Source organism: Oryctolagus cuniculus, chromosome 17 (genome assembly GCF_051225735.1).
Source record: "Oryctolagus cuniculus isolate XC-2025 breed Fujian yellow rabbit chromosome 17, ASM5122573v1, whole genome shotgun sequence".
NCBI classification, from domain to species: domain Eukaryota; kingdom Metazoa; phylum Chordata; class Mammalia; order Lagomorpha; family Leporidae; genus Oryctolagus; species Oryctolagus cuniculus.
In genome coordinates, this window is record NC_142883.1 from 56,828,725 (window position 1) to 56,856,200 (window position 27,476).

General features: G+C 44.6%; 1 protein-coding gene across 16 annotated transcripts in view; it reads left to right on the top strand.

Annotated features, from left to right (window-relative positions):
* The window catches only part of MYOCD (myocardin), a 112,710-nt gene extending 88,669 nt beyond the window's left edge, over positions 1–24,041 (top strand). For all 16 annotated transcript variants that reach the window (XM_008270708.5, XM_051825177.3, XM_070061404.2 and 13 more), the window contains 5 exons: positions 4,105–5,037; positions 9,861–10,004; positions 10,999–11,127; positions 14,926–14,983; positions 18,233–24,041. In XM_008270708.5, the coding sequence (XP_008268930.3) occupies positions 4,105–5,037; positions 9,861–10,004; positions 10,999–11,127; positions 14,926–14,983; positions 18,233–18,804 (1,836 nt within the window). In that variant the 3' untranslated portion in view covers positions 18,805–24,041. The remainder of the gene's footprint in view (positions 1–4,104; positions 5,038–9,860; positions 10,005–10,998; positions 11,128–14,925; positions 14,984–18,232) is intronic.
* The last annotated feature ends 3,435 nt before the right edge of the window (positions 24,042–27,476 follow it).

Below are 27,476 nucleotides of genomic sequence, written 5' to 3' on the forward strand. Positions count from 1 at the left end.
TTGATAAATATATAGATTTTGTTATACTTTTCTATCTACTACATCATATGCATTTAGTACCTTCCATAATAAATGGCCTAAAACTAATGAATGTAGAAAAGAGGTGTATACAAACCTTTGTCCCAAACTATCCCATAAAGCTTAATATTCTGAAATTTAAGGTAAAATGAACTCAACACATATCCATTTTATTTTAGAATATGAACTACATTATTTAATAACGTAGTTTAAATTATTCAGTACCAGAATAGACTCTAAAAATAAATGTAGAAATCATTAATTTTAAGTAATTCAAAATTAAAACAATAATGAGCTCCCATCTTGTACTTTCCAAACCAGTAAATCTTTTAAAAAAAAAAAAAGGTAAAATAATAGCAAAAAGATTATGGGGGAAATAGCATATTTATTGCAAATGTAAGTCGATGAGATCTCATTTTTGATGAATTTTAGCAGATTTTGAGCTTACATACATTCACTGTTGAAACATGACAGTTTCAGGTATAGAAAAATACACAATATTTTAAAAGATAACTAAGACTCACAAAAGCCATGACAGATTATATTTCCTCCTGACCTTAAAATGCACTTGAACATATTTTATTTTACAATAATTATGTGTAAATACTCACATATTTCTGGCATGCTCCTTTCCTGAACATAGCATGAATATTTTTCATAACTTTTCATATCCAATAAAGTTTTTATTTTTAATAGCAGCATATCATTCCACCATCTAGTTAACATTCCACTGTTGGACTTAAACTAGCTGCCAAAATTTTGTTATTCAAACTATGGTCTCTCTGACCTTGGCACAGCTGTTGGCTAATTTTTCTGACTATTTCCCCAGGCTAAATACATAGGAGTGAAATTCCTGAACTGGAATATACTAATATTTTTTAAAGCTCTTGATATACATACACTGCCAAATCTGTGTTCTGAATAATTGTGCAGAGGGAATGTGTTATAGAGACACTTCTCAAACAGTGATGTATGCTGTGAAAACATAGATTCTGAGTTAGTCTGTCTGGGGAGGGCCTGAGATTCTACATTTCTACCAGGCTCCCATATATTGTATCAGCAGTATGGAGTAGCAAGGTAATAGAGAGGCTTTAAAAATCTTTTTTATGTAGTTGTTTTTGCTGCTACTTCACTGACACAAAGTGTTATCATTGATTTATCTGTCAATCTGATAAATACAGACACGCGTATATTCATTTTATTTGCATTTATTCGATTGCTAATGATGGTAGACATACATTCTTGGCCATTTTTATTTTTTTTTAAAGGAGTTTATTTCTTTTGTATTGTTGAGTAGTTTTCTATTTTATAGACATTCTTCTATTAAAAAGAAAAGATTTATGAAGTTATTTGAAAGGCAGAGGTACAGAGAGAGAGAGAAAGAAGAGCGTGTGTATTCATTCCACTGGTTCACTCTCCAAACGGCTGCAATAGAGGGGCTGGTCCAGGCTGAAGCTACCAGGAGCCAGGAACTTCATTCAAGTATCCAATGGGAGTGGCAGGGGCCCAAGCAGTTGGGACCTCTTGTGCTAGTTTCCCAGACACATTAACAGGGAGCTGGATTGGAAGCTAAACAACCAGGACTTGAACCAGAACTCCAACATGGGGTATTGGTATTGTAAGCAGCTGCCTAACCAGTTAGGCCAAGCCAGTCCCACACTAAACTTTTTAACACTATTATTGGTGCTATAATTTTTTTCCAAGATCACTACTTCTGTTTGCATTTTTTATTGTTTTCTTACTTAGAGATGTTTTCAATTTTTGTTTTCAGTATGTTTACAATTCCTTCCTTTGCTTTTATGTTTAGAGTATTAAAAGAATGTTTCCCTGTGCATTTTTTATGAAAGTTTTGAAAGTGGGATACTTAATATACTTCCTTATTTAATTACAAAAGTGATCTGTTAATGTGAGAATATGAGCAAGGACCATTGTTAACATTTTACCATAAATTTATCTATATTCATTTGTAAACATTTCCATCTACATGCTTATGTACACATTATTTATATAATTCTTAGAAAAATAGAATGATTTCCAACTTTTTCACTTCATAATATTTCGTAAACAATTGTTCATTATTCAATGCCTATAGTATTCATGGCACCAGCTGTAAGGGGCAACAGTATTCCATCATCTGCATGCACTATCATTTCTTTGACAATTCGTGAATATTCATAGTTTCCAATTTATGAACACGATTTAAAATACAGGGATAAAATAATCACACATGAATCAACATAATAATATATCCTTATACTGCACAACACTTTTCTGGGCACAATTCCAAATGCTTTGCAAATTTTAAGCCATTTTAACCTTCATAAAAATATATAGGCAGGGGGTCAGCAAGTGGCATCCTATTTTGAAGCCCCAGTTCAAGTCCTGGCTGCTCTGCTTCTGGCCCAGCTCCCTGCTAACATGCCTGGGAGAGCAGCAAAAGATGACTCAAGTACTTGAGCCCCTGCAACCCATGTGGGACACCCAGACGGAATTCCTGGGTCCTGGTTTCAGCCTGGCCCAGCCCTGTCCATTGTGGCCATTGAAGGAGTGAACCAACGGGTGGAAGATATCTCTCTCTCCAACTCTTTTGTTACTCTGCCTTTTGAAGAAAATAAATAAAGTCTTTAAAAAAAAAAAGTATAAGGCAGGTATTGCTATTTCCAGCTCAGAAGGGAAACTGAGACACACGATGATCTCCAACCTAACAACAGGCAGGACCAGAATTTGGATTAATGGCATTATCACCACACACGCCCTCTCAATATATGATGATCATTCATCCACTCATTAAAATTAGGACACCAATGTTCATGTGAAGCCATGGTTTTCAGTCTGGTCTGAGGACCAGCAGTGCATTCTGTCTGACTCCACTCAGACTTACTGAACCAGGAGCTTGTTGGTGGGGCCCAGCAGACTGTGTTGTCACATGCCCTCCTGTTGTTCTGGGAGACACTGAGATTTGAAGAAGCCAAGTGGTTGAAACAGCCTTCACCTAAGAAGTCAGAGAACCTGCAGATGCAGGATGCCTTAGATGATTGTTTGAGAGCCTATATCTAAACCCAGGGATATAACAGTCTTCTCATCTACAAAATGGGGACGGGAACCATGGTGTGGGTTGGAGGGCAGTAGATTCAGGAATTTCTGTAGTTCATTTGAGCTCTGCATTTCTGTTTTTTTGTTGTTGTTGTTGTTGTTTTTTGACAGGCAGAGTGGACAGTGAGAAAGAGTGAGACAGAGAGAAAGGTCTTCCTTTTGCTGTTGGTTCACCCTCCAATGGCCACTGCAGCCTGCGCACTGTGGCCAGCGCACCGCGCTGATCCAAAGGCAGGAGCCAGGTGCTTCTCCTGGTCTCCCATGCAGGTGCAGGGCCCAAAGACTTGGGCCATCCTCCACTGCACTCCCGGGCCACAGCAGAGAGCTGCCCTGGAAGAGGGGCAACCGGGACAGAATCCGAAGCCCCGACCGGGACTAGAACCCGGGGTGTCAGCGCCGCAAGGCGGAGGATTAGCCTACTGAACCGCGGCACTGGCTGAGCTCTGCATTTCTATAAGGTCATGAAAACATGGCACAGTCATCCCTAAACGTGATGGTTTGGTTTCAGATATTTCCACTTCACAATCAGGTACAAGCCATAGCGATGCAGTAGAATCCTTACTAGGAAGTTTGATTATTCCTGATCTAGTGATATCTCCAATCCTGTCTGGAAGATGCTGGCAGCCTCCTTGCAGCCCAGCAGTCATGAGGAGAAGCCACCCATGCTGCACAGTGGGCTGCATCCCTGAGCCAGGATGTGCGGGAAGTCGGGTGGACTCAATGCATTTTAGACTTATGATCAATGGTTTCATCAGGATTTAAACCCATTGTAAGTCAAGGAGCATCTGTATCTGATAAAGACAAAATTGTTAAAATTGTGCAAAACTGATTTGTATCAGGGATAGGAGAGGAAATTGAAAGGATGCATACAAATAGAGAGGCAGATATTGTTAACATTCTATCTGTGGTGCTTTAAAGCTCACGCTTGAATCAATTCATTCTTTTAAAATGCTGTCACTGGGTAGCACACTAACACCGCCCTGGTTTCCTTAGGTCTCTGAATTAAGACAACAGCTTCGAATACGGGGCTTGCCCGTGTCAGGCACCAAAACAGCCCTCATGGACAGGCTTCGCCCCTTCCAGGACTGCTCCGGCAACCCTGTGCCCAACTTCGGGGACATAACGACTGTCACTTTCCCTGTCACACCCAACACGTTGCCCAATTACCAATCCTCTCCTTCCACCAGTGCCTTGTCCAATGGCTTCTACCACTTTGGCAGCACCAGCTCCAGCCCCCCCATCTCTCCTGCCTCCTCTGACCTGTCGGTGGCTGGATCCCTACCCGACGCCTTTAACGACGCCTCCCCCTCCTTCCTGCACCCGTCCCCAGTCCATGTCTGCACGGAGGAAAGTCTTATGAGCAGCCTCAATGGGGGCTCTGGGCCTCCGGAGCTGGACGGGCTGGATTCTGAGAAGGACAAGATGCTGGTGGAGAAGCAGAAGGTGATCAATGAGCTCACCTGGAAACTGCAGCAGGAGCAAAGGCAGGTGGAGGAGCTGAGAATGCAACTGCAGAAGCAGAAGAGAAACAACTGTTCTGAGAAGAAGCCGCTGCCTTTCTTGGCTGCCCCCATCAAGCAGGAAGACGCTGTCTCCAGCTGCCCTTTTGCATCCCAACCAGTATCTGTGAAAAGACAAAATAATGGATCGGAGAGTCAACCGCCGGCTTGCGAGACTGCCCAGCTCCTGCCCCTTGGAAACACCCATTGTGTGGAGTCCTCAGGTCAAACCAATGTACTTTCTTCCACGTTTCTCAGCCCCCAGTGCTCCCCTCAGCATTCGCCACTGGGAGTGGTGAAGAGCCCCCAGCACATCAGCCTGCCCCCATCCCCCAACAACCATTACTTCCTCCCGTCATCTTCCGGGGCTCAGGGAGAAGGACACAGGGTCTCCTCGCCCATCAGCAGCCAGGTGTGTTCTGCCCAGGTAAGAATGGCTTGTACCAGGGGCCACTGCCCTCTTCGTTCAGGGAATGTGAAATGGATTCCCTTGGAGATTTCAATGCTAAGGTTTACCAAAAGCCCAGCAGGAAATCCAAACACTCCAAGCCATCACAGCAGACCAAACTCACCTGTCCTCCAAGACAGGGCTTGGCAGGCTTGTTCTGTGAAGGTCTGGATAGTAAATACTTTGGATGTTGTGGGTTATACCATCTGTATCACAACCATTCAACTTTGCTCTTGCATCATGACAGTAGCCATGGACATCTTGTAAATGATACACATGGCTGTGTTCCAATGAATCTTTATTTTCAGAACCAGGCAATGAGCAGGAATTGACTTGTGGGCTGTAATTTACTGACCTGGCTCTCAGGACTCTTGGTATTAAACCTTACCATGGGCCAAACCAATTCATCAGGATGGCCAAAGGAAAAGTACCAAACCATACTCTTCCCCCATGTAATAGTATACACAGTGTATTAACTGAGCACCTACTATGTGCTGGGCCATGACTCTAGCTAGTTTGAACTAGCTAAACAAGTGGTAAGCAAAAATAAAATGCAAATCATGCATTGTATTAAGCAGAGAGGTGTATATGAGGGGTTTGGGAGTTGCAACTTTAAATCGAGGAGCCAGGGACATTTTAGCAAAATGTTGCAAGAGATAAAAGAGAAAACTTAACGAATATTGGGATGAAGGCATTGAAGGCAAAGAAGGAGCATCAAGTGTGAGGGCCCCGAAGTGAGAGTGTGTGGAAAGTTGGAATCAGAAACATGGCCAGTACAGCTGGGACAGAATGAGAGGAGTTGTAGAGATGGCTTACAAGAGTTACTAATTCCAAGACTAGACGAGGGGCTCAGCAAAGACTCCTTGTGTTCATGAAGGTGGAAAATTATAAGGAAAGTCTGTCAGAAGTCAATTTGAGAAAAAAATTAATCAAGGGGTCTTCTAAAAGTTTATGGAAAATGTGTATTATGCAGAAACAAACTATGCATGGGTTTCAAAATATTTTCATTAAAAGAAATGTATCTTTTAATTCCATTTTCCACAATCTTTTTGAACTGTGCTTACGTTATCAAAACCTGAAACCTACATTACCCAGAAAAAAAATTCCTGCCACATTTCAAGTAGCAATGAGATGTAAGTATCTCATTAACGTCACAGTGATCCTGTGTGCTCCAATCTGTTGTTCAATAATTGCCATTGAGGAAAAGGAAGCTGATAGAGGTTAGACCACTTGCCCAGGACCACAGGAACCCAGGGTCTGTTGAGTCTAAAGAACTTGCCCTGTTCACATTGGGTATCTCTACCCTGTCAATATGCACTCAGCTCAAGGTAAAGAAAATGAATGTTAGCAAACCTAGCAGAATAACACATTAAATCAGTGATGCCCACTCCTCTGAGGGTACTCTGGGAAGAGTTGAGACTTAAAGGGGCTATCATCATTGTTAACAAACATGTGTTCAGTGCATAGTATCCTACGCACCAAAGACAAAAACAAAAAAAAAGGGGGGAGGGGGCTCAAGACAAAGTTCTGGGCCATAACTTTCCATTCTGATGATATTGGTGCTATCAAAAAGACCAGCATGTCTACAGTGATTTATGATTTACAAAGATTCTCTGAAGACATTAACAATTCGATGATCGCAAGATGAAGATCAAGATAGGATAACACAACTGCTCTGTACTTAGGACATCAATGCTGCACAAAGTAGGTGGTGGTGAGTCAGGGCACAGATTGATCATAAAGGGCTGGAAATCTCTAGGGAGAGTTTGTAAAGGAAACGGACTGTCCAGGAAGCGCCACATTAAAAAGGAAAGAGAAAGCAGGAAAGGACATTCCACGTGGACAGATTTAGGGGGTAGGATGTTGAGGGATGCTCGTGGTGGGAAGAGTGGAACTGAGGTTTGTAGAAGTGATGGCGCCAGTACCCAGGTTACGAATGGAGACTGCATGCTGTGGATACCCCAGAGCCCTTGGAAGTTGGTGAGTGTCGCTCCCCCTCTTCGTGGAGGAACGACACTAAGCCCTGCCTAGGCTTCATATCCGAGTCACGGCACCATTATGTCGCTCCCCCTCTTCGTGGAGGAACGACACAGGACCCTGCGCTGTTCTTTCGTCTGCTCGGCCCTCCCCGGGTTTGCTGCTGGTTCTTCCCGGGTTGGCTACTGTCCCTTCCACCTCCGTGGAAGGGCGGTTCCCCCTGGCCGCTTTCCCCACTTCCGCAGGGGAGCGGCACTCCGCCGGCCGGCTCTCTCGGGGGCTGCACAGGTGTTCCCCTTAGATGTTCCCCGTAGATGTTCCCCGTAGATGTTCCTGGTGAATGCCGTCTCTCTCCTCCTTTATAGTCCTCCTCCGCCAATCCTAACTCGGCTGCCCACACGCCGAGTACGCTGCTCTCCTCCAATCAGGAGTAGGTCCTACAGTTTATTGGTTGAACTGGAGGCAGCTGCGTAGAAGCTGTTTTCTTCTCTCCCAGTGCCATATTGTGGGAGAGCAGATGCATAGAATAAGTCTTAATTCCAGTAACAGTCTAGTCCGGGTTGCTCCCCACAGATCCCCCTTTCTTTTTATTTTTTGGCGTTGATACGCGCCTGTCTTCAGTGTCCCGCGGCACACACTCTGCTCTACTTGCTAGAGTTGCCACAGGTTCTTACAAGTCCTATCAATCAGGCAAACCGAATCCGGGTCCTCTCTTCGCCATGTTGTGAGGAGGTTTTTAGGCGCTGATGCGTGCCTGTGTTCGGTGCCCTGCAGCGCATGCTCTGCTCGAGCTGCCTGCTGGTGCTTATCGCCCTAATCAGGCAGACCGAATCCAAGCTCTCTCATTGCCATGTTGTGGGGGGACTTATTGGTGTTGATTCGTGCCTATCTTCGGTGACCTGCAGCTCATACTCTGGTCGAGCTGCCTGCTGGTGCTTACCGCCTTACTAATCAGGCAGACCGAATCCAAGCCTTCTAATTGCGGTATTGTGGGGAGGCCTTACTGATGTTAATTTGTGCCTATCTTCGGTGACCTGCGGCGCATAAGCTGCTAGCTGCCCGCAGGTGCTCATCGCCTCCCTAATCAGGCAGACCGAATCCAAGCCTTCTAATTGCGGTATTGTGGGGAGGCCTTACTGATGTTAATTCGTGCCCATCTTCGGTGACCTGCGGCGCATAAGCTGCTAGCCGCCCGCAGGTGCTCACCGCCTCCCTAATCAGGCAGACCGAATCCAAGCTTTCTCATTGCCATGTTGAAGGGAGGCCTTTCTATTTCTCTATTTCTCTATCTCCGGGCATTCCTATTTCTCCTATTTTACTTCTATCTACCAGCATTCCTATTTCTCTCATTTTACTTCTAAACTTCTGTTTCTCTTATCCCTGCGGCTTCCCGGCGGCGCTCGCCCCGAGGCTGCTTCTCGGCACCTCGCCCCGCGGCAGCTTCACGGCTCTGCATGGCTTCCCGGCGCCTCGCCCCGCCGGCGGGTTCCCGGCTCTGCGCGCACGCTCCGCGGTCTCCACGTACTTCGCGCCCGCACCACGGCCTCGCGCCAGCCCCGCGTTCCCTATCTATTCACGCCCCGTGCTCTCTCTGCACGTGGCGGCTTCCGCGAATGTTTCCGCCACCACCGGCATTCAGTCCAAGTTCCCCGGACTAACCTGGCGAATTTCAACCTGGCGGCCCACGTCTCTGCCTCTGGTTCCAGATCTTCACCTCTTGCTCCCCGGGGTGACTTGAAGAATTCCAAGGTGGCTTATGTCTCCGCCTCGGCCTGCACTCGCGGCTTCATCCTCCCTAACATTTTTCTCTACCCGGTATGTTTCCTTAAGTTTTCTTCCAACAATATTCCTCTCATTTCTCCTGGCTACTCCCCACAGTCCGTATCCGAGTCCAAGCCTCCTCCAGGTTTCACTTTCGCTTTCAATCTCCTAGCTTCCCCGCCATAGTCCGCATCCGAGTCTATGAAAGCTTTCACTTTCGCTTTCAATCCTAACTTCTTTCCCACAGTCCATATCCGAGTCTATGCCTAGGCTTTCAATAGCTTCTTCTGGCACCTTTTCCGTCCAGCTTTTCCCTAGGCTGTTTGCTAGTCTCTCTCTCCGGTATTTTCCCATTTCTTTCCTCCTAAGTTTCCTATCCGTCCTAGGTTTCCTATCCGAGTCACGGCACCATTATGTCGCTCCCCCTCTTCGTGGAGGAACGACACAGGACCCTGCGCTGTTCTTTCGTCTGCTCGGCCCTCCCCGGGTTTGCTGCTGGTTCTTCCCGGGTTGGCTACTGTCCCTTCCACCTCCGTGGAAGGGCGGTTCCCCCTGGCCGCTTTCCCCACTTCCGCAGGGGAGCAGCACACTGCCGGCCGGCTCTCTCGGGGGCTGCACAGGTGTTCCCCGTAGATGTTCCCCGTAGATGTTCCTGGTGAATGCCGTCTCTCTCCTCCTTTATAGTCCTCCTCCGCCAATCCTAACTCGGCTGCCCACACGCCGAGTACGCTGCTCTCCTCCAATCAGGAGTAGGTCCTACAGTTTATTGGTTGAACTGGAGGCAGCTGCGTAGAAGCTGTTTTCTTCTCTCCCAGCGCCATATTGTGGGAGAGCAGATGCATAGAATAAGTCTTAATTCCAGTAACAGTCTAGTCCGGGTTGCTCCCCACAGTGAGTAGTAGGTGATTTGTCCAAACTCAGGTTTAGGCAGGTTCATCTGATAATGGACTTCAGGAAGGTTTGCAAAGGTAAAACACCAGGCACACAGGCCAGGACCACAGAGACCACACACAAGGAAGTGTTCTGCTGCTGGCCATTTAATTTGTCACTTCTGCCTTTCACAGAACTCGGGAGCACACGATGGCCACCCTCCAAGCTTCTCTCCTCAATCTTCCAGCCTTCACCCCTCTTTCCCTGGAGCCCAGGCAGACAGCAGTCACGGTGCTGGAGGCAATGCTTGTCCCAAAAGCCCAGGTGTTCCGCAAAAGGTGGGTACCAGGAATCAGGTTTAAATCTGGGATCCGCTTACCCTCCAAAGTGAATGATGAGATTCAGAGACAGCAGTAAATTTCATTTCAGAAAGAATCAAGTCCACTCAAGGTACATTGAACCAGATGTATCCCTAGGGAGTTATTTTCTGGGGCCAACTCAGAAATCATGATTAAAATGGCCATGGTTTATTTGCAAACCACCGCGGACAACCAGGCAAGTTTTGTGTTGAAGTTTGGAAGAGGGGCACAAGGGATAATAGTGTTGGAGAAAGAAAGAAGCATAGAGTTCCAGGAAAAGGACTGGCGAGGAGCAGAGAGATAAGGTCATAGTGCAGTATCTTTGAGAAAAAGGAAGAGATGACATAAATTGATCGGTAGAAGGAGTCACGAGTGTGAAGGGTCCAGAGATCCCTCCTCCTTGGGGAACTCCAAGGAGCCATGAAGATGTGGCAGGAAAGAGACAGATATAAGCTAGTCATAGCAGGAAAGTGCCACCTGCCACAAGTCACAGAAGGAACAGAGACCTGAACATGGGTAGGGCGCACTTCACACAACACACTTACAGTAGACAAAGCTGGTTCACAAAGAGATCCCAGCGATGTCTCCACTCACAGATACAGCCGCTTCAGACCAAAATGTCCAGAGGATAAATGACTCTGGAAATTCCTGGATGAATGATCTTCTTTGCGTTGGATTGGGCTCTATTTCCTCTGCTCACCTCATTTTCTCCAAACTGCAAAGAGTATACCTTAGAGGGGGATGTACGTCTCCAAGGTGCCCATTAAAAGATGCCTCCAGCAATAAGTTCACAGGATATGCACTACTGTTAATATATTAGAGCTATTTTTTAAGCCCTGACCTTTTTATTTATTTATTTATTTGGTATTAGATCAGTTTTTTCCAAAACCTAGCCTCTAGTTTCTAGAACAGAAGCAGTTAACCATTTCTGATCCACTAATTGAATGCCTCTCTGAATTTTACCCACATACAGATGGCTGGTTTACACTCTTCTGATAAGACGGGGCCAAAGTTTCCAATTCCATCCCCAACTTTTTCTAAGTCAAGTTCAGCAGTTTCAGACATAACACAGCCTCCATCCTATGAAGACGCGGTTAAACAGGTAACCACATGATGTACTCTATATAAAATAGAAGGATTCAATGTATACTGTTTTATATGAGAGCATTTCAAAAAGCTCTTTGAAATGGAATTAAAAGATAAGCTCACAGACAGGCATTTGGCACAATAGGTAAGATGCCCACATCTCATAGCCAAATGCCTTGGGTTTGGTCCTGGCTCAATTCCCAATTCAAGTTTCTTGCTAATGGGCACCCTGATAGGCAGTGGTGATGGCTCAAATTCCTCAGACCCTGCCACCCACGTGGGAGGCCCGGATGGAGTTCTGATGTCCTAGCTTTGAGCTGGCTCAGCCTTGGCTGTTCTGAGCATTTGGAGGAATGAGCCAATAGATGGGAGATCTCTGCCAGTCACTCGCTCGCTCTCTCTCCCTCTCTCCCTCCCTTCCTCCCTCCCTCCCTCCCTCCCTCCCCCCCACCTCTCTCTCTCTGCCTTTGAAATAAAATAAAAATAAATTTCTAAATGTAGAGAAATTGAAAATTTGTAAAGATAAATTTATTTTGGTGCAAAGAGTTTTTGAAATCCATGCATAGGAGGGCTTTTCAAAAAGTTCATAAAGTGACAATTGTATTATTACAATATAAGATGTTAATGATGGGGAAAACTGGGTATGGGATATATAGGAACTCTTTATACTATTTCACAGATTCTGTCTGGTAAATTTAAAGCTATTCTGAAATTAAAAGTTTATGTAAAACAAAAAATGTATATTATGAAAAATCTATGCATGGATGTCAAAAATGTGTCACCAGGCCGGCTCCATGGCTCAATAGGCTAATCCTCCACCTAGCGGCGCCAGCACACCGGGTTCTAGTCCTGGTCAGGGCACCGGATTCTTTCCCGGTTGTCCCTCTTCCAGGCCAGCTCTCTGCTGTGGCCCGGAAAGGCAGTGGAGGATGGCCCAAGTGCTTGGGCCCTGCACCCCATGGGAGACCAGGAGAAGCACCTGGCTCCTGCCTTCGGATCAGTGCGGTGTGCCAGCCGCAGCGGCCATTGGAGGATAAACCAACGGCAAAGGAAGACCTTTCTCTCTGTCTCTCTCTCTCACTATCCACTCTGCCTGTCAAAAAATAAATAAATAAATAAATAAATAAAATAAAAAGTGTCACCAAAGAAAACTTTTAGTACCATTTTCCATGATTTTTCATATTATTAAACTTCATGCAGTTTGTAAATCCTGATACTGAGTGTGCCTGGTGTCTATATCGAGCACTGTCTAGATACTAGTTGCTGAGATGCGTTGCAGGTGAATAGAGGCTTTGTGCAACAGGAAGACGGGGTTGGGGGGTTGGACTGGCATTTAGTTTCCTGGTCTTAGTGCCAGCTCTGCCAACCACCCACAGTCACTGACACTAAATAGAGCAAGAACTGAGTTCTTTGCCGTAAAATAGGAACTGTACCTACTTTGTTGGCATTTTAGATAACCTAACACTTACTCTGTTATACAGGCACACAATAGGTACTCAAATACATGAGAGTGATTATCAAGGGAATACTCTCAATAGCTTTTCCTAGCTTTAAAACCTGAAGCACCGGCATCCCATAGAGGCACTGGTTCTAATCCTGGCTGCTCCTCTTCCGATCCAGCTCTCTGCTATGGCCTGGGAAAGCAGTAGAGGATGGCCCAAGTCCTTGGGCCCCTGCACCCAACTGGGAGACCTGGAAGCAGCTCCTGACTCCTGGCTTCTGATTGGCATAGCTCTGGCCATTGTGGCCAGTTGGGGAGTGAACCATCAGATGGAGTGAACCATCTGCCTCTCTTCTCTCTATGTAACTCTGACTTTCAAATAAATAAATAAATCTTTAAAAAAAATTTCAATGACAAAGATTGAGAGGGATTGAAGCTGAGTAACGAATGCACAGAGGTACATTTGTATCTTTTTCTTTGCTTTGTGTTTGCATACTTCAAAATGAAAAAGCAAGAAAAAGGGAAACAATGAATGAGCTTACATTGCAAAGGGTCTGAGCTTGGCTAAGGTATCAGTGAATACTTCAAATGTGCTCAACCCAAAAAAGAACATCAAAGTTGGTTGGCATTCCACAGACCACAATCAACATGCAGCTAGGTTTCATTTGGAATAGAGGGTGTTTTTTTTAAGATTTGATTTATTTATTTGAAAGGTAGAGTTAGAGAGAGAGAGAAAGAGAGAAAAAGAGAGAGAAATCTGCCATCTGCTGGTTCACTCCCCAAATGGCTGCAAAAGCTGGAGCTGAGCCAATCCAAAGCCAGGAGCTTCTTCTGGGTCTCCAACAGGGGCCCAAGCACTTGGGCCATCTTCTACTGCTCTCCTAGGCTGTAGCAAAGAGCTGGACTGAAAGTGGAGCAGCCTGGACTCAAAGCGGCACACATATGGGATAGCAGCACCATAGGCAGTGGCTTAGCCTACTATGCCACAGTGCTGTCCCTAGAGTAGAGTCTTAAGGATCAGGTGATGTTATGCAAAGTGGCTTTCTCATTTCTAAAACCTCAGGGGATCTGCCCAACTCGGGAGCTAATTTTCCGTCAAGCAACAATTGCCTGGAGCGAGGTATCTGCTGCTGCTTTGAGCCCCAGCTACACTCTGCACTCCACCTCTGTTTCCTAGTCTGTACTGGGCTCATTAACAATCCCTGCCAGATCCTGCAGGTAGATGGCACCTTCTAGACTGCTCCATGACTCACTCTTTGAGCAGTGCTCTCATCCGTATTGATTGTTGATGCCTGTAAACACATGGGAATCAATGCCTTTCTTCTCCCCACTCCCTTCCGTGTCTGAAAATATCAGCCAGTTCTTTAATTTCAAAAGAAAAAGGAAAAGGCCCAGGTAAAGGGGACTTCCCAAAGTAAGACTTTACTCAACAACTTAGATTAAACTCAGAGGAAAGGGGTGAGCCCTACAAGTGTCTCCAGGTCCCTGAAGTGGTTGCAATGAGGAACGAAGGAAATAGAAGCAAAGTTATGGGACTGCATCCACAGCAGCCAAACAAGAGGTAGATCCAATTTTCTGTGTGGTAAAATGCCCTGTATCTGGTTGGAAACCTTGCACCTGAACTTAAGCTTAGGTACTCTGGGCTAGTGAGTATTCTACCTTCTTTTACCTTTTCTTGTTGGAGTAGATTATTTCATTCAGTAGTTTACCTGCCTAAGTTTATTCAAATTGATTGATTAATCAAAGTAATCACAATATTAGATGTGGTGGTTCTAAAATCTTTAACCAGGCACCCATTGTGTTCCAGAGCAACGTTATTCACTGTGGTCAAAAGGTATAAAATACCCAAATGTCTATTAGCAGATGAATGGATATACAAAATGTAGTGCATCCATATAATGGGCTATTATTCAGCCTTAAAAAGGAAGGAAATTCTGACAGATGCTACCACATGAATCAACCTTGAGGACATAATGCTTAGAGAAGTAAGCCAGTCACAAAGGACAAATACTGTTATTTCACTTATATGTGGTTCCTAGAACAGTCAGATTCTCATAGAGCGAGAAAGGAGAATGCTAGTTGCCAGGGGTGGGACACAGGTTGGGAAGTTATTGTTTAAAGGGTATAACATTTTGGCTTTGCAAGATGAAGCGTTCTGGAGATGGAAGGTGGTGAGGGTTGACGACAATGCCACAGAACTGTGCACTTTAAAATCATTAATACAGTAAAGTTCCTTGTTATATGTACCATCCCACAACTTAAACAAAAGAACCTTTAACTGAGCCTAATTCAAACACTTGTGGTACTGCTTCTGCTGACGTAGACGTAACCATCTTCTCACTTCTTTGTTCTCTTTGGGTTAATTCCCAATAGCAACTGACTCGGAGTCAGCAGATGGATGAACTTCTGGATGTCCTCATTGAAAGTGGAGGTAAGATTGCCTGGACCTGTCCAGCAGACTGCTTTGCCCTTGCGCATACCCTTGGGATGCACTTGTCGACCAAGGTCAGGTGCACGTTGTCAGTCAGATGCCCAGGTGGTCTGCAGGGAAACAGTCACTTCCCTTAGCTTCCTGTGCACTTCTGGAGCAGATGGAAGAAACACGGTGGATGAGTCCTCACTGCATTCACCTTAGAAGCATTTTTTACTGATTTATCTTAGCAGTTTTCATTTTTCAGCTCAACACCTGTTTTTCTAAATTTTTCTCTTCCCATATCATTTTTTTCCCAACTCTCGAATCACAACGTCCCTGTCTTCTTGATAACAAGAAAAAGAGCAAAGCAGATAGTGAAAGATGTGTGTTACCTACTCAAAAGGAAGCTCTATTAGTCATCTTCCACTGGATGGTCCATTCGTGCTTAAATGTTATTCAAACTATCAATACAAAATAATCAGCATGTTCTTTTTGCCTTGTAATCCATTCGTGCATTTATTTAAAAGAACATTATTGAGTGTGTGCCTAGAATTTTAAAACACACAAAAGAATAAGAAGACCTGAGAAAGAAGAGTAGGTAAAAAGAAAAGAGCCCAGGGCTGCATTCTTAAGCAACAACATTTAAAGTTTCAGGAAAGAAGGTAACAAAAAACTTGGCCAGGAATTATACTGCACCAGGCAAATAATATTCCCATCCTTAAGGTCTGGTGAGGGAAATGGACAATGGCAAGTGAATAGATGTTTTTCCATTGTTAACAAGATGATAGGAAAAAAGAGATGGGTACAGGGACTTCAAAAAGTCCATATGAAATGAAATTTAAAGATGAGTTTAGGGGCCAGCATGGTGGTGCATTGGATTAAGCCATCACTTGCAACACTGGCATCCCATTACCAGAATGCTGGTTTGAGTCTCAGCTACTCTGCTTCTTTTTTTTTTTTTTTTTAAGATTTATTTTATTTATTTGAAAGACAGAATTAGAAAGAGAGGGAGACATAGAGAGATCTTCCATATGCTGGTTTGCTCCCCAAACACTTGCAACAGCAGGGGCTGGGCCAGGCCGAAGCCAGAGGCCAGGGAATTCATCTGGGTCTCCCACATGGGTGCAGAGGCCCAAGCACTTGGGCCATCCTCCACTGCTTTCCCTGGTGCATTAGTAGAGAGCTGGATTGGAAGTGGAGCAACCAAAACATAAACCAGCACCCATATGGGATTCCAGTGTTGCAGGCTGCAGCTTAACCCATTACATTACAACAAGATACCCTACTCTGCTTCCGATCCAGCTTCCTGTTAATGCACCTGGGAAAGCAACAGATGATGGCCCAAGTACTTGGGCCCCTGTCACCCATGGGAGAAAGAAGGATGAAGTTCCTGACTCCCACCTTCAACTAGCCTTGACTGTTGAGGCTATTTGGAGAGTGAAATGGCAGATGGAAAATCTTTCACCCCTCTCTTTATCTCTCTCTCTCTCTCTCTCACTCTCTCTTTCTCTCTCTCTAGTGAGCTTCTGATATGACTACCACTCACATTTTTAAAGATATATTTTTGTGTAAAGGAGTTAGAAATCCATGCAGATTTTTTTCATAATAGGTGTTTTCTGTAAACTGTTTGAAGACTCCTCTTGTGTGTGATTTCTAATTTCTTTACACCAAAACAAACTTATCTTTTAACTATATTTTCCATGAACTTTTTGATGCACGCTTGCATGTGACAAGGTCAACCAAGGGTGGTGGGAGGTTCAAGGAAAGATGACGAGTTATGACTTAATCATAAATGAATTTAGTTTTCTGTAGGAATATAATAAGGATTTCTAGGTAGAATTAAATGTCAGTTTTAGACTTGACATCATGTATTTAAAGTGAAACCAGGCAGTTGACGTGTGTAATTTTTCCCTCTTGTCACTCCCAGCTGATCTAGTAATGGTTCAGAGAAAGCAGTTGATGAGGTTCATCCAGCACAAAGTCTTGCCATAGGCATCCAGTGAAAATAGAGAACAGCAAGAGGATGGCAGGTATTTGTAGGAGAGTCACTAGGTGGTAGGTTAGAGGTTACAGCTAGGAATGGGAAGAAGTGAAAATCAGAGGGGCTGCTAGTAGAAATTGAGAAAATTGTAGCTTTGGTGGATTGGAATGACTCTTTTTTTTTTTTAAAAAGGATTTTATTTATTTATTTGAGAGGTAGAGTTACAGACAGAGAGAGGTAGAGACAGAGAGAAAGATCTTCCATCTGCTGGTTCACTCCCTAAGTGGCTGCAATGGCTGGAGCTGAGCTGATCTAAAACCAGGAGCCAGGAGCTTCTTCCAGGTCTCCCACATGGATGCAGGGGCCCATAGACTTGGACCATCTTCTACTGCTTTCCCAAGCCATAACAAAGAGCTGGATCGGAAGAAGAGCAGCCAGGACACAAACTAATGTCCCCATTCCATGGAGAAAAAGCACCCACTTGGAATGCTGGCACTGCAGTCAGAGGTTTAGCTCATTATGCCACAGAGCCAGCCCCTGGAATGACTCTTAAGTGGCTGAGAAATTATTGCCCTGCAGTACTTCATCAGAGAGCTAGAGAGCAGGGAGATGATGGACCAGGAGAGGAACTCATGCTTGACATTGAGGTTTCAAGGGGGTGCAGCTCTGGGGGATGACCAGGTCGAGGGTATGTGCCACAGCATGGAGACAGAGGAGTCACTGAAATTGAGGAAGAGGCCAAGAAGCCAAGAGGCCAGCACAGATTTCTAAGGATGCAAAGATTGCCCAGGACGAGTATTGAGGTAGAAAAGAGGCAATGAACCAGGGAAGTGTCATCAGCAAATGAGCAGAAGTGACCAGGAGGCTGGGGGTGAGGAGAGCAGCTTGCCCCTCAAAACCAGAGGGGGATTGGGAAAAGAATAGAGAGTAACAATCAGCAGGTGGCAGCAGGCTGGCACTCGATCACTCATTTCCTGTCCCTGAAGTAAATGGGCCCCCGCTGAGGGCAACACAGAGAATGCAATATTCTCAGGGGCCAGCGAAAGAATGGGGAAAGGAATCATCATGACAGAGTGGGAGCTCCGGAGTGAAGTGGTTTTGGAAAAGACCAAAGGGAGATGAATGAGGGGTACCTAAAGCAGAGCAGGGAATAGAATGGGTGATGAGCAATGACCAGAGGAGCATGTCCATCTCCATGCCTAAGAGTAACTCATCCCAAAGACTCCTTGTGTATGGCGTGCTCCTTTTGAAGCAGTTTCACAAGGGAGCTTGTGTTTCACCAACAGAAATGCCAGCTGATGCCAGGGAGGACCATTCGTGTCTTCAGAAAGTCCCGAAGATCCCTGGGCCTTCCCGGAGCCCTACTGCTGTCCTCCCCAAGCCCTCGGCTTCCTTCGACCAAGCGTCTTCAGGAGGCCAGCTTGCCTTCGACCACTATGCCACCGACAACGACGAGCACCTTGAAGTCTTACTCAATTCCCAGAGCCCCTTAGGAAAGGTGAGCGATGTGGCACTTCTGAAAATCGGGGGTGAGGAGGCTCCTTTTGATGGCATCACGGATGGATTCTCTGGGAAGGCTGCCGAAGACCTCTTCAATGCCCACGAGATCTTGCCAGGCCCCCTCTCCCCAATGCAGACGCAGTTTTCACCCTCTTCTGTGGACAGTAATGGGCTGCAGTTAAGTTTCACTGAATCTCCTTGGGAAACCATGGAGTGGCTGGACCTGACTCCACCCAGTTCCACACCGGGTTATAGCTCCCTTGCCACCAGTGGCCCCAGCATCTTTAACATCGACTTCCTGGATGTCACGGATCTCAATTTGAATTCCCCTATGGACCTTCACTTGCAGCAGTGGTAGATGGCCTGATGCAGCCATGCTCAGAAAAACCCATTCCGCGGGGAAAAAGCACACTACCATAAATTCTCATGTTACCCCCGCCCCCAGATACAAAGAAGAAGAAGGGAATTAAAAAGAAGCACGGAGACTTCTATGACAAGCAACAAGAACATACAGGGGTCATTTTTCCAAGAAAAAAATATATATAAAATGTCATATTTACCAGCATTCAATAACTGTCAATGATGTCAATAATGCATTCAACAACAAGCTTTCTCAGATTATGGATGCCAAAAAGTAATTCTTTCACTGCCTTTTCAAATATCCATATTTTTTCTAGCCCATAATTTTTATCAGGCATTGTTGGGGCATAAACTCATACTATAAGCTTTCCTCATTAATTTACTGTGGAAAGAAAACAAAGTCTTTTGGGAGAAAAGGGAAGGACATGCTCATAATTGAGGCAGTGTCCTGTGTCTCCGTTTTCTGTCTTTCAGAAGAGAAGCCAGGTTCAACTTCAGTGAGGGAGAGTTTGAGGAAGAACAGGAGGACAGAATCTACCCATTCCCAGGAAATCAAAAATCAACTCGATGTCCCTCTACCCACAACTGCCCCATTGGAGTAGTTCCCATCCTGTACTAGGACTCTTTGTGGTCACTTGGCACAACTCATCTGTGTTTGGTCTGGAGATTTCCACCCAAAACTTTCCTCCATTTCAACCAGTAGCCCAGTCATTCCCGCCTTCTCTTTGCTGATAATCCTTGTGTATTAGCTGAGAACCTTGAAGCAAGAAAACCTCTTGCCTGGAAGGGGTTCCTCAGGTTCTCCACACAATTGGCTTTTGATCCAAAGACCAAAGATGACCACATGAGCCTTAACAGGGATGATTCAGACAAGCATAGAGAGCAATGTTGCTTCCCGTGCCCCAGGAATAAACACCAAGGGTTACCATATCAGGACTATTACTTATGAAGGTCCAACTTCTATTTTTGCTTTGTTATGGAAGGAAGGGTCCACCTTCATTTATCTCTCTCCTATTCCACTTTTATTTCCTTTTTTCCAAGATGCTAATCATTTTTCTCCTCTTTTGTCAGCCCCTCCTTTTCTGTCCCAACATTGGGAGGGGATGACTTCTCAACTTTAGTGAGCTGCCTTTCTCCTAACTAAGCCATTTTTTAAAAAGCTAAACGTCCAGGTTGTCCTGCAGAACTCATTCTGCATATGCATAGTTGAAAGAGTTTCCTTAGGAAGAAATGGATGACTTGGCCCAACAAGTCACCAAGCTCATCCCATTGGATGTATGAGTAATCATTGATTGGTGTTCCTCTGGGGAAATTGGAAATCTTATATTGCAAGGATAAATATGGGTGACATTTACTGGAGAGAGTATTTCAGGTCCGGGGTTCTGAAAGAAAGCACAACTGCCCACTGAAAAACAATGGCAGGCAAAAAGACATGGTCCAACGTGCATTCCTTATCATCTCTCATGCTTTGGCTGGGAGTTTAAGAAACTCAACTTGCAAGACAGTCTCCACAGGGCTCACTGTGGCTCCAATTCACCATTTTATAGTGTTACACGCTGTAGAAAGTAGCTGTTGCTGTTGTTGTTGTTGTTTTAATTTAAATCACTGAGGCACTGTTTTCTTGTGTAAAAAAAAAAAAGTGTTCACTGTGCACTTATAGAGAAAAGTAATCAAAAATGTTGTGATTTTAGAAGCTCTCATTTTGATAAACCAAAGATTTAGAAGTCATTCCATTGTTAACTTGTAAAAATGTGTGAACACAAAGTGTTTTTGGTGACTGCTACTCTGAAAGCTGCCAGAAGTTGGCGGGAGGGAGACAAATATACACACAGACACATGTGTATAGTTATATACGTTTGTGTATATTATATGTGTGTATACACACGTACATATATGTGTATACATACATACACACACAACGTGTGTGTGCAAGTATCTTGCAAAGCAGTGTTGCAGAGTTCTATACCAAAAGCCTTTAACCCTTAACATGCTGTGAATGATACCTGGCCTTTCTCACTACAACTTCCTGATTAATCTACCAGACCACACGTTGCCTCTCTGTGTATGACTCATGGCTCCAGCCTGATGACTCACAGCCACTTGCTTCCCATGAACAAGCTCATCTTGGCAATGAATACGGATGTGAAAAGACAGAAAGTCTTCACCATTAGTAGCTGGAAATGGTAATATGCCTCTTGTTGAAGAGCACAAAAGGAACATGAAAATCATTTTACATTCCTTGATCTGCATTGTGCTTTGAAAGATCCACATGGCAAATCTCCTACTTTGCTTTTTATGTCAGTTATCAGAACCAAAAGCCTAGAGGGAAAAATTACAGGCATTTTCTTTGCAGATGAAGCTATGGTGAAAGAAAACCTTAACACATTCCACACGTTGGTTTATTCTGCCGATGTTGATATGTTTTTTGGGTGTTGACAAAGCTTGTGATCAGTATGCTTTTCAGGTGCCATGTTTTGTTATTTGTATGTTATTCCTCCCTCCCCCTTACTTCCTTTGGAAAACAAATTCACCTCCTACCCTATATCTCAGAATTAATCTTCTGAGGCCCTGGTCTGAGTATTAATTGTTTTCTCCTTTGAGTATTTCTATCTGAAGGACTAGACCTGGTTAGGAGGCATCTGTATTGGCGAGATTGTGCCTTTTTGTTGGGATTTTAAGAGGATGTTACCTAGGACTGATGTATCTGCCTCACAGTAGACAAAAGACAAGCTGGCTCCTACTTCTATTGCAACCCAGCACAGTTCAAAGAGCAGATCCCAGAATAACTGGGCTCAGTCTCCCCCCACAGTCTTCATTCCCCTCATTCACCCTGTCTCTTTGTAGGTCATTTGTGACACTAGGGGTGGGGGTGGGGGGACTGTAGACAATTAAGAGAAAATTGATGAAGCTGGCCTCTCCTATTGGATCAGATATGTTAACTCATCTGTTTCCTATTGGAGATATTTATGTCAAGTTCTTTTAAACTCAGTTATGTTCTCTTGTTGGATGAGTGTAACTAGCAGTTGTATGGAGATGGATGAAGAAGTGGCCACATTCAAGTTTCATAAAGTTCTTAGAACCTGAAGGCAACCACATGTAGTTTTCTTAACACTGCTTGAGTACCCAGGGTGATGCAAATCTGCAGACATTTGCAACCATTCCAATGTGGCTGCAACCCAGTAAATCCATACTTAGCCAATGGAGTCAGAAAATTCATTTGTGAAGGCACTTTCAGTAACCCAATGCTCATTATTACAGTTCCTGTTTCTAAGGATGATGTTGAGACAACACACATTCTATTATAAGGAAGAGCAAGCGAGAAAGAGAGGGAGGAAGAGAAGGAGGGGGAAAGAGGGATGAAAGGAAAGATGGAAGGAAGGAAGGAAGAGAGGAAGGAAGGAAGAGAAAGGAAGGAAAGAGGGAGGGAGGGAAGGAAAGAAGGGAGGGAGGAAGGGAAGGAGGAAAGGGACCTCTCAGTTGAGCTAAGTTGTCACATTATGAAAAGTGAATCACAACTTTGTGAAGAGTAAGTTTATAAAGATACCCATTCTTAACAATACAGTGATTGCACCAGTAAGTGAGGAAACAGACAGCCCTCACCTGAATAGCCAATAGTCTGTGAACTGATAGGCTTCTGCCTTTCAAACATATTTATTTCTAGTCAGGTGGGAAAAATAGAATCAGTAAAACGTATCCCAGTCATTTGAGACAACCCTTTTAAATCCCATCAGATGAGCTCTTGCAGAAACTGATTCTGGCCTGGTTGAAAACTCCCACATCAGATGTACTCATCCAGTGGATAATTATTTGATGCCTGCCACGTGCACAAAATGCAAATCTTCAGCTATCCAATACTGAATGGATTCAGCACAGACTGTTCAGATTTTGAATGATTGAGGAGTTGTAGTTCCCTTAAGCAAGAACATTAGGAATCGCCAGTTCTCAAACTAGAAACCTTTTAGCTATGCTTAAAAGGGATCTTGGTTGTTTCCAAAGAGATTGGAGGACTCTTTCTAGCTAAAAGCTATCTCCTACACTGATTTGTGTCTCCTTATCTGGGGTCCAGTGGCAGTATCACTTGGAGATTGTCTGTCATCATGCAAAACAGCTGTGACTTGTAGAATTTGTTTTGGTGGGTGGGCACAGAAGTCCCTTGAAATTGGAAAAAGGGTAGAGGAAAGCATCTTTTGTCCCTACCCTATTCTCAGTCATCATAACAAGCTCTCTAGGGGAGAACAGGGTGTCCCTAGTGGGCCTCCATCCCCTGAGAGAAAAATAAAAAGGGTTATGAAGGCAATTTGGTCTCTGCAACATTCCTCACAGTGGGAAACCCACAGTGTGCTAGTAGATACAAGAAAACTTAGAGCAGAAAGTCCAAGGTCTTCATTTTCCCATAAATCCAATATAAGGTGGCTCAGATGCTGAAAGTGCTCCTGCTCTATTAGGTAGATGAAATTAACAGACACAGATTCTTGTGTCCAGGTTTGGAACAAGATGGTCTTACTGTGCTGAGGGCTGGTCAGTTGTGGTAAGGAGCTGAATTTGATCCTAGAGTCTACATTTTTAGAGCAGCCCTGGCTGGGCTGAGATTGTCCATTGGGAGATAAGTGAGAAGAATTTACTTGTAATGTGCCAAGGAAATTGTAATAGGACTCATTGGATTCAGTAATGCTGAAGTTCCCTTCTGATTCTAGGATTTGGTGGTTTTTCTCTATGGGTTAAGACAAGCCAACCCCTGAATGACTCCTGTGCTCATTTTAATCACCTGCTCCCAACATGGACACTGGTAGCATGCATTTCCTATCAATGCTTTAGCAGCTCCTAAGCATTTATGGAAAAAGGGAGGATGGGGGGGGGAGGGGATCCTGGAATCAAACTTAATGTTTTCCAAAGGAACAGAGCCCACACTGCTCCCCAGAGTTCCTTTCCAATGGCCCTGCAAGGAGGAAGGAGGGCAGTGGATCACTGCTGGGTGTTTAAAATCCTCCCTTCGTGAAACACAAAGAGGCACCTTGTAAAGGACAAAAGACCAAGCACACATTCTCTGTGGGCACAGCATGGTGGTGTTTTCACCTTGGTCTCCTTGCTCAACTCTACATAAATCAGAAAGCAATGTGGGTTATAAGGAAGAAAAAAGAAGCAATGGCTAAAATACCAAAGTTGGCATGTGTTCTTTCTTTTTTTAAAAAAAAAAAAAAGCATATATTTTTAAATAAAATGTTTATTTTAAAAAGAGATGCAAGCCTTTTTTCTTGACCCTATGAGGGACTCAGGCCTGTGCCATTGGTTTTCCATGTGTTGTCTCCCTGAATCCTCCCAACAGCCCTGGGAAGTTGTACCATTATTATCCCCATAGTAAATTTTTTTCAATTATACAATGAAAAAAAAAATGACAGGACCAAGAATGAAACCCCACCTTGAAACACCCTGATCTTAAGCTTTGCATATGTGCTGCCTTGCATACTAATAAAATGAGGCCTTTTGTAAAACCTTCTCTAATTACATATATGTCCATGAAAATACACATGTGCACACACACCCCGCTTAGCCAATCCAATGATTTCATAAGCTTGTTAACTTAGAGCCAAATGAAAAATAATGTAGAATAAATTTGGCATCAAGTTGGCCTACAAGGTGCTCATATGTCTAATCCTCTTGAGGAAGTCATAACTTTTATCTGATTTTCTCCTAGATTTTTTTACACTCATCATTTTCTCATCAGTGAATATATAATCCACATAGAAGCATGATGGTCTTGGATAAGAAATGGGGGTCTTGGCCAACGCTGTGGCTCAATAGGCTAATCCTCCACCTGTGGCACCGGCACACCGGGTTCTAGTCCTGGTCAGGGCGCCAGATTCTGTCCCGGTTGCCCCTCTTCCAGGCCAGCTCTCTGCTGTGGCCCGGGAGTGCAGTGAAGGATGGCCCAAGTCCTTGGGCCCTGCACCCGCGTGGGAGACCAGGAGAAGCACCTGGCTCCTGGCTTCGGATCAGCGTGGTACGCCGGCTACAGCAGCCACGGGGGGCTGAACCAACGGAAAAGGAAGACCTTTCTGTCTCTCTCTCTCTCACTGTCCACTCTGCCTGTCCAAAAATAAAAAAATAAAAAGAAATAGGGGTCTCAAGCCCTGGTTTGGATGAGTAATGATCCTTCTCCCTATCATGGTTCTCTCTTCCTCTGCATTGTTCTTACTTCCGTGAGTTCTTCCCAGATAGAAATTGCAAGGTCACAGGTTGCCAGTGGCCCAAGGATAGCAATTCCAACATCAACAGAGTTTCTCTTTCCTAAGAATCCCAGCATAAATCTCACAGCTGACTTTAAGTGCAGACATAGTCATGACCGGATATTCCTGAACCCTTCTCTGTAGACATGAGAAGGAGGTACAACCTCATTCACAGGGTCTGGTGCCCTGCTCAGCTCTGAGCTGTGGAGTGGCATCTTTGAATCTCATGGACTGACAGTGGCAAAGGTAAGGTTTTCTGGGGGGAAAACTGGAGAGCTGTTACCAAATGGGAGGATGGACACCAAAAAGGCAGAAATAGTAGGTTTCTACTATATAATCCCTGCTTTCAAGAAATTTGTCCTCTACGGATGACACAAATAATAAATATGGAGTACCATCTTGTCCAATAAGTGTATGCCATGTGCTACTGGAAGAGCATTAATAAAGTCTTCTTTAAGATGCATTTTATTGGGGGCTGTGACGGCGTTGTGACGCAGTGGGTAAAGTTGCTGCCTGCAGTGCCAGCATCCCATATGGGCGCTGGTTCAAGTCCCAGCTGCTCTACTTCTGATCCAGCTCTCTGCTATGGCCTGGGAAAGCAGTAGAAGATGGCCCAAGTCCTTGGGCCTCTGCACCCAAGTGGGAGACCCAGAAAAGCTCCTGGCTCTTGGCTTCGGATCAGCTCATCTCTGGCCACTGCGGTCATTTGGGGAGTGGACCAGCAGATGGAAGACCTCTCTCTCTTTGGCTGCCTTGCCTCTGTGTAACTCTGCTTTTCAAATAAATAAATAAATATTTTAAAAAATATTTTATTTACTTGAAAGGTAGAGTTACAGATAGAGGGAGAGACAGGAAGAGAAAAAGATAGAAAACCATCCACTGGTTCACTTCCCAAATGGCCGCAATGGCAGGGGTTGGGCCATCTTGAAGCCGGGAGTCTGGAACTCCATCCGAGTCTGGAACTCCATCCGAGTCTGCCACATGGGTGCTAAGGGGTCCAAGTACTTAGGCCATTTTCTGTTGCTCTCCTGTGTGAATTAGCATGGAACTAGATTCAAAGTGGAGCAGCCAGGACTCATTTGAACCAGCACTCACAAGGGAAGCCGGCATTGCAGACCGTAGCTGAACCACTGCACCACAATGCTGATCCCATTAATGAAAGTCTTGGTGGTGGAAAGAGAAGCTGGGCAGGAAGGACTCTCCTTAGAGGGAGATCACTAAGGGAAGGTATTAAGGACATAGACTTTGGCAAGCAAACAGCTGAGTGAAAGATTCCAGGCAGAGGGTGCAGCCTAAGCAAAGGCTTGGAGATAAAAGAGAATTTAGCACATTTAAGGAATGTGAGAAGCTAGCATGGCATGGAGTAGAGTGAGGGGGTGGAAATGCAGAAGGGAAAATAAGAAAAAGTTGGGAGCTGTGTTGGTTTGCTAGGGTTGACATAAGAAAGCACCACAATCGGGGTGACGTCAGCAATGGAAACTTGCTGTCTCACAGCTCTGGAGACTGGAAGCTTGAAAGGGGGGTGTTGGCAGGGTGAGTTCCTCCTGAGAGCAGTGAGGGTCTGCTCCCAGCCTGCCTCTTTGGCTGGTAGACATCCATCTTTGCATTCACCTAGTGGTTTCCCTACATCTTCACACCATGTTCCCTCTGCATGGGTCAGTGTTTGTGGCCAAGTTTCCTCTTTTCACCAGGGCACCAGTCCTGTTGGATTAGGGCCACTCTAATGACCTTACTTGAACTTGGATTGCCTCTGTGAGAACGCCCTGTTGAGAAAGTCACCTTCTGAGGTGCTCATGGGTTGGGTAGGGTTTCAACTTGCCAATTTTGAAGGGACATAGTTCAGCCCACAATATGGGGCAAGCCAAGGCCACATCACAAAGGCCTCATTAGACATTTTGAAGGATAGGCAGTTATCTTTAATAATAAATAATAATATAATTTAATAATAAAAGGCATCATGGAAGAGTTTAAGCAAAAATAAATAAATAAATAAATAAATAACAAAAAAAGTAGGTAAAAATCTTCACACTTCAGAAAAGTATCTCTGGGGCCAGTGTGGTGGTGTAATGATTTAAACTACCACTTATGATGCCAGGATCTCATATCCAAGTTCCAGTTTAAGTCCCACTTACTCTATCTCTGATCTAGATCCCTGCTGATGCACCTGGAAAAGCAGGATGGTGGCCCAAGCTCCTGGGACCCTGCCCCCGACGTGGGAGACCCAAATAGAATTCCTGACTCTGGCTTCAGCCTGATTGAGCCCTGGTTGCTGCACTCATGTGGGGAGCTAACCAGCAGATAGAAGATCTCTCTGTGTGTCTCTGTCTCTCAAGTAAATAAATAAATATTTTATTAACACATAAAAATATGTCTTTAGCTGTGATGCAGATTGGAGTGGCAAGGGCAGCCTGGTTCATGTTGTGAATTAATTTGATACATCATTGAT